This window comes from Poecile atricapillus, chromosome 11 (assembly GCF_030490865.1).
Source record: "Poecile atricapillus isolate bPoeAtr1 chromosome 11, bPoeAtr1.hap1, whole genome shotgun sequence".
NCBI lineage: Eukaryota > Metazoa > Chordata > Aves > Passeriformes > Paridae > Poecile > Poecile atricapillus.
The window spans coordinates 722516-734598 of record NC_081259.1 but is presented as its reverse complement, the minus strand read 5'-3'; the positions used below and the strand labels follow the sequence as shown (position 1 = coordinate 734598).

General features: G+C 54.6%; 2 protein-coding genes and 1 long non-coding RNA gene across 4 annotated transcripts in view; 1 reads left to right on the top strand and 2 right to left on the bottom strand.

Annotated features, from left to right (window-relative positions):
• The window catches only part of SPG11 (SPG11 vesicle trafficking associated, spatacsin), a 28760-nt gene extending 25095 nt beyond the window's left edge, over positions 1-3665 (top strand). The window contains exons 40-43 of the mRNA XM_058846477.1: positions 280-368; positions 1070-1225; positions 1692-1843; positions 2406-3665. Of these exons, the coding sequence (XP_058702460.1) occupies positions 280-368; positions 1070-1225; positions 1692-1843; positions 2406-2586 (578 nt within the window). The 3' untranslated portion in view covers positions 2587-3665. The remainder of the gene's footprint in view (positions 1-279; positions 369-1069; positions 1226-1691; positions 1844-2405) is intronic.
• Positions 3213-11359, bottom strand: EIF3J (eukaryotic translation initiation factor 3 subunit J). Its single transcript, XM_058846490.1, has 8 exons — positions 11232-11359; positions 11043-11143; positions 7203-7260; positions 6921-7012; positions 6415-6529; positions 5468-5626; positions 4466-4539; positions 3213-4199 (listed from the first exon to the last, which is right to left on the bottom strand). The coding sequence occupies exons 1-8, from the start codon at positions 11257-11259 to the stop codon at positions 4071-4073; spliced, it is 756 nt and encodes a 251-aa protein (XP_058702473.1). The 5' UTR covers positions 11260-11359; the 3' UTR covers positions 3213-4070.
• LOC131582905 (uncharacterized) lies at positions 7267-10913 on the bottom strand. Of its 2 annotated transcripts, none has more exons than XR_009278408.1 (3): positions 9721-10913; positions 9263-9365; positions 7267-9146 (listed from the first exon to the last, which is right to left on the bottom strand). It is a non-coding gene; the product is annotated as an uncharacterized LOC131582905 (long non-coding RNA). The 2 variants fall into 2 exon arrangements; XR_009278409.1 differs by lacking the exon at positions 9721-10913 and adding an exon at positions 9627-9703 and having other exon boundaries at positions 9263-9342.
• Positions 11360-12083: the final 724 nt, after the last annotated feature.

Below are 12083 nucleotides of genomic sequence, written 5' to 3'. Positions count from 1 at the left end.
AGCAGGAGCTGTGCCAGGGGATTCCTGAATCGATCTGCCCATGGTCAGTGCTGGGATCTGCCACAAACCTGTGCTTGGGGTTTCTTTCCAGTCTCAAATCACTCGTCCAGGCTCTAGCAAAGCTTTGATCCATCAGCTGAACAGGCAGTGTGTTCCTTCCTGCTGTTTTAATTCATCAGTTATGGCTCAGTTTGTTGGTGCTTTCTGAGACAACACCAGGGAGTTTTGTAACTTGTCACCTTTATGAATAAATGGTTATTCCTCCTTTTTCTGTTTCAGAGGAGTCTCTTCAGGACGTTGCAAATTTAAAGAAGCTGCTGCTGAAAGCTCTGACTCTCTTCATTGATGCAGCAGAAAGTTACTCCAAGGTAAAGTGAGATGGAACAGAAGGATTTGTGGGCAGTGCTGGGAGCTCGTGAGGAGTGGGCTGGGCTGGGAGAACACACAGAGCTGCCCCAGGGAGGGCGTGCAGGCTCCTGGCTCTGTCTCTGCAGCATGGCTGTAGCTGAATGTGCTCAGCTTTAACCCCTGGGGCTACAGGTGGGTTCCCCACTGTCAGAGCAGGGACCGTGAGCTTAATTAGCAAGGATAGAACAAATGAAGTATTTAAAGCCAAGTGCAATAATGATGGAAGTATTTGTGGGAGTGAAGCTTTGTTTAAGGCTCATGGGATACGATGAACAGGAGGCTGCAGTGCTCTCAGTCACTGCAGAGCCTGAGCTGCTCTCAGGGCTGTGTCCAGGCTGCCCTGCAGCTCTCACTGCTGTGTTGCAGGACTGCTGCTCTCAGGGCTGTGTCCAGGCTGCCCTGCAGCTCTCACTGCTGTGTTGCAGGGCTGCTGCTCTCAGGGCTGTGTCCAGGCTGCCCTGCAGCTCTCACTGCTGTGTTGCAGGACTGCTGCTCTCAGGGCTGTGTCCAGGCTGCCCTGCAGCTCTCACTGCTGTGTTGCAGGGCTGCTGCTCTCAGGGCTGTGTCCAGGCTGCCCTGCAGCTCTCACTGCTGTGTTGCAGGGCTGCTGCTCTCAGGGCTGTGTCCAGGCTGCCCTGCAGCTCTCACTGCTGTGTTGCAGGACTCGTGTGTGCGGCAGGCGCTGCGCTGCCGCCGCCTGACGCGGCTCATCACGCTGCAGCTGCACTTCCTGGCCTTGGGCCAGAGCACCAGGATCATCAACCTGGGAAGGCAGGACCTGCCTGGAGCCATCCTGGCCCTGCCCAGGTTCTACCAGGTGAGCTGGGGTCCTTCTGGGGGGTGTGACTGTGTCACTGCAGTGCCCCAGCTCCTCCTCCTGTCCTCTGTGTCCCGTGGCTGTTACCCCGACCTTGTATCCTGTGGGATACGTGGGATGGAGGAGCAGGACCCAGAGAATGGCTCCCAGTGCCAGGGGGCAGGGCTGGATGGGATACTGGGCAGGAATTGTTCCCTGGCAGGGTGGGGAGGCCCTGGCACAGGTGCCCAGAGCAGCTGGGGCTGCCCCTGGATCCCTGGAATGTCCCAGGCCAGGCTGGATGGGTTTGGAGCAGCCTGGGGCAGTGGGAGGTGACCCTGCTCAGGGGCTGAGGAAGGTTGTTCACAGTGCTTTGTTACCCTGTATTTCACAGCTGCTCTCAACAGCAGCAAGGGGTGCCTCAAACTGAAGATCCCAGTTGTGTGTGGAATGTTCTGTGCAATCCCTGTTCCTGCTCTCCCTGCAGGCAGCCATCGTGGCCGAGGCCTACGAGTTCCTGCCGGACTGGGCTGAGGTTCTGTTCCAGCAGGTGATCACCAGGGGTGACTTTGTGTACCTGGAGGAGTTCAAGCAGCAGCGGCCACTGCGGCCCAGCCTGTTCGAGGAGGTGGCCAAGAGGTGAGTGAGGGTCAGGGGGAAAACTGCAGGCCCTGAGAGGGGCAGGAGGAAAGGGTTATTAAACTGTTCAACCTGTTCCAGGGGAAGGTTTCATACAGCAGACTTGAGATAGAATTCCAGAATGGTTTGGGTGGGAAGGGACCTTAAAGCCCAGCCAGTGTCACCCCTGCCATGGCAGGGACACCTCCCACTGGCCCAGGTACTCCCAGCCCTGTCCAGCCTGGCCTGGGACATCCCAGGGATCGAGGGACAGCCCCAGCTGCTCTGGGCACTGTGCCAGGGCTGCCCACCCTGCCAGGGAAGGATTTGTTGGTCGGTTTGGTTCCTGAGCACAGCATGGAAGTCACTCTGATCCAGCCTTGTCCTTGAGCTGGACAAGGAGGGAGCTCAGGGCTGGCCAGAGCAAATCTTTGAAATGAATCAGATCAAATAAACAACCAGGAGGTTCAAATGTAGGTGTTGAGTACAACCTCTTGTTGAAAATGTCATTCTTGCAGGCCCAGAGCAAGTCTCAGGGCCCTGGGAAGCTTCTGTGCCTCAGTTCCATGTGCTGTTGCTGCAGGGTCCAGCAGCACCCCCCTGCTGAGGCTGCCCTGAGGAACCTGAAGCGGTTCCTCACCCACTGTGAGGACATCTACACCTACTACAGGCTGGCCTACGACCACAAGTTCTATGACGTGGTGAACTCCCTGCTGAAGGACCCTCAGACTGGCTGCTGCCTCAATGACCTCTTATCCAACTGAATTCCAGCCACATTCCAGCTGGGAGACGAGCGCAGGGTCAGTGCTGATTGACACAGATTTTATCAGTGACCTGCTCCCAGGGCGCTGCTGCTCTGCAAAAATTACTCCAGAAAAATGGACAGGGTTGTAAATATTTAAAATGCTGAAACTGTTAACCTAAAATTGTGTTTTGTATAATAAATCTGTTTATAAATTACTTGAGTCACCAGCAAACACTGACTGGCCCGGGTGGGGGGTGAAGCAGAGATCCAGCAGCTCTTTAAATCCTGGAGAACCCCAGGAACTGTGCCCAAGGAGCCTGAAACAGATGTGCAGAATGTCCAGGGAAAGGGGCTGGAACAAGCAGAAGCAGTGAAGGTTTCAGGTACCCAGTAGAATAATGTGTTCTGTGAGTCAAATCTGATCTCTAAAGTTTTGTACAGCTTTAAACAGCACATTCCTAATTCTGCTGTCTTGGAGTAAAAGAAATAATCAAGTGCAAATGTATTTTTACAGTTATGAAATAGAAATTCCTTTCCATGCCCAAGCTGTGGGCACATCCCCCAGCACAGCTCAGCTCTGCATCTCTCCCATTTCAGGTATTTTTCCTGTCAGGCCCCAAAAGAACTGCTCCAAGGCCAGCCTGGTGAAGTCCTCAATAGTGATTTTTATTAAATTAGTTGCTTTATAAAACATTGCAGATGTTGTAATTGTTAACATAACAATTTGCCCAACTGTAGGAACTGCTGCAGTTTGCTAAGCAAGTTTGGTTTTTAATGAAAGAAAACGGCCGAGTCGTGAGAGACCCACCACAACCCAGGAGAGCCCCAAGGATTTTGTGTGGTTTGGTTTTTTCTTTTACACTTAACCCCTTAATTAACTGTTAAAGAACACCCAACCCAGACAGCTGCATTAGTAGAAATTTAAATGAATGGAACTAAACTTCATCCTGGAGACACAAGTGGGTTTTGCCTTGCTCTGCCCCACCAGGCGCTGTTCAGGTGTCAGGCTCTGGAGTAGTGGCTGTCCCAGGGGCCACACTCCCAGGTGCAGTATTCCACACTGAAGTTAGCAGTTCCCTTCCCAAAATACTGAAATCCTCAAGCTCTAACTCAAGACAAAGCGACTGGAACTCTACGTGCACACCCTGCCCTTGCTGCAAACTGCTCGTGCTCAGCCCTGGCCCTGGAGCAGGGACAGTTAAGGCCATGTCATGGAGCTGTGCTGGTTACAATCCTTCACCTTGTTCCAATTCCTTCCCAATTTAGTGGCTGTTGCTATAAATAGCAGCAGTGCCCATTATCAGAATTTTGGGTTTTTAACTGCGATTTACAGACCTTTTCCATTCCACCCCGGCCCGGAGCTTCCTCCCGGCACCTCCAGCCCCCAGCACACAGATACTGCAATTCTGATTGTAGCATTTGGCAGAATTTAGAGGAAGAAAGGTTGTGCTACATGTTTAAGGGATTATGGGCAACAGAAAGACAACAGAAGGGAGATAAATGTCACATGAAGTCTTCAAAGTCTTGTACGTACTCGCCGTCGTAGCCGCCGTAGTCGGCCAGGTCGTCTTTCATCGTCGCCTTCAGCCCCCCACCAGGCACAACACCTTTTTTCTTCTTTTTGGCTTTATTCTGTGCCAAGAGGATGAGGATGGTTATTTGGACAGGCCCAGAGCTCTGCACTGCCCCGGCCAGGGTCAGCCCCGTGGCACTGAGCGGTTTCCACCCCACACATTTCTCTTCTCGGGAAGCTGTGAGTGTTCAGGTGTCCCCAGCTCCCTGCACCACAGCCCTGCCCGCCTTTTGCCTTCATCCTATTTCCCCTGGACTCTCAACAAGTAACTAATAAATGCAGGGGAGCCCCAGGCAGGGGCTGGGAGGAACAGCCCCACTCTTACCTTCTCTTGTTTTTGTTTTTCACTGCATAATACTGTCAGGGTGTTTGTGATCTTTTTCAAATCATCCACCTCCACTGCATCAGGGGAAAAAAAAAGGGAAAAAAAATATTCCTTATCAATGTTGTTCTTATAAGGCAGTTAAATAACATCCACAGACTCTAAAACTAGAAATAAGCATTAGTGTAGCTATGGGCAATTACTTGATTTAAATCAGCAGAACACAGAGTAGGTGGTTCTGGTCCTTACAATCCCAACAAGGATTCCAGCTGGTTCCTTGGAAGCCTGAGCATTGTAGAGGGTAAAACTTGCAAATAAAGTTCCTGAGCACAAGAGTCTTACTGAGACATTTGAACAGGAAAATGTGGAGACAGTAAAATACAGTAAAATGTATCAAAAGGAGCACTGGATTAACAAGGAATTAGGATGTTTATCAATAAATGGTGGAAGAGACTGGAGACCCTCCTGTTGGGAGCTCTGGAATCCCTGTGAGATGGAAGCTGCCAGCTGGGAGGATGGATGTGCCCAGCTCTGCTGGGATCGAGTTACCCCCACTGAAGGACAACACAGGACAGGGAACCTTCCCAGCCACTGCTCCAGCCACCAGGACCCTGGGAAAAGGAGCTTCAATTACTTCATCTCTGTATAGTGACATGCTGAATTCCAGAACAGTTAATCTGCAGATCCAGAATTACATGAACTCGATTTTGCAATGGTTTCCCTCCAAATGAGGTACTCAAATTATCTGCCCCAGAGAATTTACTCTATTTTAGAAATGGTTTCAATAAATACACACATGGTTTAGATCAGCATAAAAATTTACACTTTTTAGATGATGTGCAGCAAGAGCAGCTCTTGCACGAGGAGAGGACCCTTGCTGGAGTTTGTGGGAATGGAACCAGGTCAGTGCTTCATTTAGCACAAACTGCCAGAGCCATCCCCTCTGAGCACTGAGTTCAGCTCCAGCACAGCTCTGGCAGCAGAGCTGGGGCTGTCTGGACTTACAGGAAATACAGATGTCCCGAAGCAACGCTTCCAAAAACCCGGCGTAATGTAAGGACTTCTCGTACTGTGTGATTTTCTCCTTGAGGAGCTTCCCAAATTCCGTGAAGTCATCTTTTGAAGAGGGATTCATGGCATCTATTCCACAAGTGCTATTTACACCTGCAGGGACAGGCAGAGAAGGTGAGCTGTGAGCCCTGAAAGGGGAGCTCCCCCGGCAGCCAGGGCCCATCCCTGGCCTTACAGGAAGGAAGGAAGTTTGCTGCAAAACTCAGTCACTTCATAGAATCCCTGAATGGGTTGGATTGGAAGGGACATTAAAGCACCTCCAGTGCCACTCTGTCAGGGCAGGGACACCTTCCACAATCCCAGGTTGCTCCAAGTCCATCCAACACCATCTTGGGCACTTCCAGGGATTTAGGGGCAGCCACAGCTTCTCTGTGCACCCTGTGCCAGGGCCTCATCCCCTCACAAGGAACAATTCCTTCCCAATATCCCATCTAACAGTGCCCTCTGTCAGTGGAAAGCTGTTCTCCCTTGTTCTGTCACTCCACACCCTTGTCCAAAGTCTCTGTCCACCAAAGATGAGTCAAACTCAGTAATTTGACCCAGCTATTCCTGTTCTCTGGACAACCTGCACCAGGAAACCCCTTCTTCCCTCGAATAAACCAGAACTCAGCTGGTTCTCTGCAGCTGTACCCAGTGCACACCCCCCAAGCACTGTGCTCTGTGACAACTCACTGAGCACAGCCTCCCCTGAGCAATGAGCTGAATCATTCACCACCACCAAGGAAACGCTTCCATGTTTGAGGAATGCTGCTGTGCATCAGCATCTTTGCCACTTCTTTGTTCTCAGTGCCACGAGCTCTGAGTGCTGGGAGCCAAACCCTGCTGGTGCTCTGCAGGGTCCCACAGGTGCCAGGGGTTGATTTCCTGCTGCTTTAACTCACCAAAGGTTTCCTTTGCCAGCTCCAGGTCCGACTCCTCCTGTAACTTCTTTAGCCGTAGTTTGTCTGCCAACTGTTCTTCTGGTGTGAGCTCCTTCTGCTCCTCGGGTGCCTCTAACTGCAGGGACAGCACAGAGGGAGAGGGTGGCACGCTGAAGACACGCTGCCTTCTCCAGAGCCACTCAATCACCCACTGCTGCCTCGACTCAGGGCACATGGAAAACTCCCTGGAGTCTCAACAGATTGTGCATTTCACAAGGAATGGGAAGAAACACCCAACTCCCACTGCTGCCTGTTCCATCACACAAAGGAGCTGGGTAACACTGATCCAATCACTGGTTAAATTATACGGGAATTAAAGCTCCCAGCCCCAGATGGGATCACGTACAAGACCGAAGTTTGGTTTATCAGATGAATCGAGACCTTTTCAGATCTTGCCCAACCTCCAAAAAACCAAATCAAACCCGCCCTCTGAATTTTCTGTGACCCAGAAAGAAACCAGGAGTTACCCTTTTTTTAAGCTCCTCTTGCTTTTTCTTCTGTAGCTTTTCTTTTTCTTTGATTTTTTCTGCTATTTTCTTTTTTTCCGAGACTTTCGGTTCTGTAAAAAGTGGAACAACAAACGCAGCTCTCACAGGTCTGGTGATTTTTTTCTCCCCCCCCACAACCACAGCCACAAGGGAAGGCACCGAGCTCAGCTCCTGGGACTAAACTAAACCCAGCCCTGCTCAGGTTTGATCCTCACACACACCCAGAGGCTGTTCCCGTGCTGACAGAGCCTTAAATCTCACCTTGTTTTACCTCTGTCTCCTTCACCTCCTCCTCTTCCTCCTCATCATCCCAGTTATCCTGCAAAACAGTTTTGATTCTTTTACAGATACCTGTGACCTCTTCCAGTGCCCACAGTGCCACTGATCTGCTGTCAGAGTGAGGGAGCCATGGCAGCTGTACCTCAGGGCTTTTTGGAGCTGTCTGCGCTGGCTGGGGCCAGTTCTTACCATGAAAAAGGCAGGTTTTGGTCAAACAGCCAGCTTGTGTCAATAATTACAACAGCCAGGTCACAAGCAGTCAAACAGCACCCCCATGCCCAGGACTTTATTCTCATTTCTGCTGTTGTGAGACACTGAAGATGAGTTAGACCAGCACAGGCTGCTCTCTCCCTCAGCACCCAGGGACCCTCTCCTGTGCTGGGAAAAGCATTCCCGTGGCTGCAGGGGTTTTCTGGGAGGCTGCAGCAGAGGCAGGGGTGCAGGGATGTGCTGACCCAGGCAAGGAGACACCCGAGTCCCTGCGCCAGCTCACCCCGGATAATTGGCACCTGCAGGGGACTCGGCTTCCCTGCCACATTCCACGGAGCTGACTTGAATTTGGAGCAGCATTATTTTAGCTCACATCTAATTAAGTTTGTTACACCCACTGCTTCAATAGCTCCACTCAGCACTGAGGAGCTGCCTCAGCCCCGGCCTGGCCAGGCTGGCAGTCAGATGCAAAGTGCAGAGGAAGGGCAGCCTGGCCATGAGGGGTTCATCCATGGCACTGGGACACCTGGAGACTTCACAGAGGGCACGTGGGCAAGGACTGCACACCACGAGATGTGCCCTGACCCCATCCTGCCAGCCAGGCCTGCTCTATAAACCCAGGGAGCTCTCCTGGAGGAAGAGGCAGCTGCCTCAGTGCCGTGTCCTTGCAGTGATACAGTAATTCCCAGAGAACACCTTTACTGCACAGCATTTCAACACTGTTCCCACATCCTGGACTACACCAGGGCTCCAGAACATCCTCCCCACAGCCAGGCTGGGAGGTGGCAGGGGCTGGGCACTGCCCCGCTCTGGCTGTGCCAGCCCTGAGTCAATAGATGAAAATCCCTTGGCAGGAGGCCTGGCTTCTGGGAAACATGTGCTGGGGAACACTGAGAGGAGTTCTGTTACCAAAGGTGCTAATTTTAAACCCGGGAAGTTGACGTTTCCCAAATTAACAGGTACTGCAAGTTCATTACTAAAAAACCTTCCAAAACACAGATCTGCAGACACAAAGCACCTTCCAAAATGCGAGATGCCTTAAGAAAGCCATGGCCAGAAAACAGCTCATGCTGCTACTCCAGCCCACGTCACTTCCCTCACGTGGGGAACTCGCCACCGTGGGCCCTCGCACTGAGGCATCCAGAGGGATTTGGGAATCTGGCAGGAAGAGCAAATCAAAGGAAAATAAACCAAAATAAAACACCTTTCTCTGCTGGATCCTCTCTAGATGCAGCTCTGGCACTAAATCCATAATCCCTTGGAAACAGTTAAGCAGCTACATCCTTAGTGTAAGATGTAAAATGTGTTCCCAGTGTCAGAGGGCAGGGATGGATGAGAAATTGGGCAGGAATTGTTCCCTGGGAGGATGGTGAGGGGCTGGGATGGAATTCCCAGAGAAGCTGTGGCTGCCCCTGGATCCCTGGGAGTGACCAAGGCCAGGCTGGACGGGGCTTGGAGCAGTGGGAGGTGTCCCTGTCATGGCAGGGGTGGCACTGGATGGGCTTTAAGGTCCCTTAAACCCAAACCATCCCAGGATTCCACGTGGGAAATATTTGCTCCTTTATTAAACAGGCAGAGAGCCCTCAGCTCTCTGAGAACCGCTCTGGTCCAGCTCTCCTGGACACTTTTCTATCCAGCAGGAAAGCCTCTCACTTCCTAAGGAAGGAGGAAAAGCAAATGTCACAGACAGTCTGAGCTACAGGTGTCTGCACACACCTGTCAATCTCACACACACACCCCTGTGTCAGTCACTCACCTGTGTCAGTCACACCCCTGGGTCAGTCACACACACACACCCCTGTGTCAGTCACACCCCTGTGTCAGTCACACACCTGTGTCAGTCACACACACACCTGTGTCAGTCACACCCCTGTGTCAGTCACACACACACCCCCCTGTGTCAGTCACACCCCTGTGTCAGTGTCAGTCACACACCTGTGTCAGTCACACACAGCCCTGTGTCAGTCACACACAGCCCTGTGTCAGTGTCAGTCACACACCTGTGTCAGTCACACACAGCCCTGTGTCAGTCACACACAGCCCTGTGTCAGTGTCAGTCACACACCTGTGTCAGTCACACACAGCCCTGTGTCAGTCACACACAGCCCTGTGTCAGTGTCAGTCACACACCTGTGTCAGTCACACACAGCCCTGTGTCAGTGTCAAGTCACACACAGCCCTGTGTCAGTCACACACCTGTCAATCTCACACACACACACCTGTGTCTGTGTCAGTCACACACACCTGTGTCAGTGTCAGTCACACACACCTGTGTCAGTGTCAGTCACACACACCTGTGTCACTTCCACGCTGTCCACACTCATTCCCAGCGCCTGGAGCTGCTGTTCACACACCTGTCCTTGTCCTGCTGCTCTAAAGTGACACTTGGGACACTGGGCTGTGGCAACTAATTAGTTTAAGAAGGAAAATTACACACAGAATCACAGGAATTTGCTAACTTCAGGGTTTTTAAGAGCACATGAACTACTTTTTCTGTACTGCTCATGGGAAGAACTCCACCTGAGCCCAAATAAAAACTCCTGGTGCTTTTCAGAGGTTCTGGTAACAGTGTCCTCAAAACCAACCCTGAGTCCTCACCCAGTGTTACAATGTCCCAGGGCTGGAGGAAACAAAAAGGTCTTTTTTAGTTGCCTTATTCTACTCAGAGAATCCCGGGATGGTTTGGCTGTGAAGGGACCTCAGAGAGCACCCAATTCCACCCTGAGCCGTGGGCAGGGACACCTCCCACCAGCCCAGGCTGCCCCAAGCCCTGTCCAGCCTGGCCTTGACACCCATCTGGTGTGTTCCTTGTGCACTCCCTGGCATCCCTTTGCATTATCCTCACGAGCACGGAGCAAACGGAGCTTTCTGTGGCACCAGCACCGTGCCGAGGGCAGCTGGAGCCGGGCAGGAGCAAACGGCCCTTGAGGGAGCTCTGCCTCCAGCAGCACCGGGAATGCTGATCCAGGCTTTATTGGCACTCCGGAGCAGACACCACGCTGAAACACGGCAAGATCCCGGCCCGTGGCGTGCGGAGAAGCGGCAGATCAGGGGGAAAGGACGCGCTGGCAGAGCACAGAAGCTTCTGGTGAGCAGCAGAGGCACTAACACAGCCCTGCCTTGGTGAGAGCCGTCCTGACGCCTCACCCAGCGCGCCCCACTCACAGCTCAGGGCCCCAGAGGCTGCGGGGAGCGAGGGGAAAGCGCTCGAAAGGCTGGGAAGCAGCTGGGAAGCAGCAGGTGGATGCCCCAGTCTGTCTGTCTGTCTGTCTGTCTGTCTGTCTGTCTGACCCTTCCTGCCCTGCAGGTCCCAAGGCAGCGACACCGGCTCGGCGCAGGGACAGCTCAGGCTCTCTTGGCACTTGGACTTGTCACCGTCACCGACCCCGGAGCCGCCGCCGAGCCCGAGCCCGGAGCCCACGGAACCCCCGGCGTGTCCGGCCCGGCCCCACCGAGCCCGGCCCGGCTCCGCGGAACCCGCCCGGGCCCCTCGCCCCCGGCCCGGCCCCGCACTCGGCCGCCATATGGCAGCGGCCCGCCCGCCCCCGCCGCCCCACAGCGGGCCCCGGAGCCGCCGCAGCGCGGGACGCGGCGGGGCCCGCCCGGCCGCACCTTCACGTCGTCCTCCTCATCCTCGCCGGCCCAGCGGTCCCCGGCCACCCCCGGCACCAGCCGCTTCGCCACCGGCTCCACCACCTCGAAGCTGTCGGCGTCTGTGGGGAGAGGAGCGCGGGTGAGGGGCGGGGAGCGGCGCGGGGGAGCCCCCGCTCGCCCCGGGCCCCGCGGCCCCGCCGCACCCACCCCACGAGTCCGCCGCCTCCGCCGCCATCTTGCCCCGACCGCGGCCGCCGGCAGCGCCGCGCGGGGCACGACGGGACAGAGCCGGGTGACCCCGCCCCGCCCACGGACACGCCCACAGGGGCGGGGCCTGAGAGCGCGGGAACGGGAACGGGAACGGGAACGGGAACGGGATCGGGAACGGGATCGGGATCGGGATCGGGAACGGGATCGGGAACGGGAACGGGAACGGGATCGGGAACGGGAACGGGAACGGGAACGGGAACGGGATCGGGATCGGGATCGGGATCGGGATCGGGATCGGGAACGGGAACGGGATCGGGAACGGGAACGGGAACGGGAACGGGATCGGGAACGGGAACGGGAACGGGATCGGGATCAGAACCGGGAACGGGATCGGGAACGGGATCAGAACCGGGAACGGGAACGGGATCGGGAACGGGAACGGGAACGGGATCAGAACCGGGAACGGGAACGGGATCGGGAACGGGATCGGGATCAGAACCGGGAACGGGAACGGGAACGGGATCAGAACCGGGAATGGGAACGGGATCGGGAACGGGATCGGGATCAGAACCGGGAACGGGATCGGGAACGGGAACGGGATCGGGAACGGGATCGGGAACGGGAACGGGAACGGGATCAGAACCGGAAACGGGAACGGGAACGGGATCGGGAACGGGATCAGAACCGGGAACGGGATCGGGAACGGGATCGGGAACGGGATCAGAACCGGGAACGGGAACGGGATCGGGATCAGAACCGGGAATGGGAACGGGAATGGGAACGGGAACGGGATCGGGAACGGGATCGGGAACGGGATCGGGATCAGAACCGGGAATGGGAACGGGAACG

What these genes read in the sequence shown, in the direction of transcription:
- EIF3J (XM_058846490.1), bottom strand. Translation starts at nt 11,259, where the DNA reads ATGGCGGCGGAGGCGGCGGACTCGTGGG. An exon ending in ATGAGGAGGACGACGTGAAG is followed by an intron (nt 7,261 to 11,042) that starts GTGCGGCCGGGC and finishes ACTGTTTTGCAG; the next exon opens with GATAACTGGGATGATGAGGA. An exon ending in AAAAACAAAAACAAGAGAAG is followed by an intron (nt 4,200 to 4,465) that starts GTAAGAGTGGGG and finishes CTCTTGGCACAG; the next exon opens with AATAAAGCCAAAAAGAAGAA.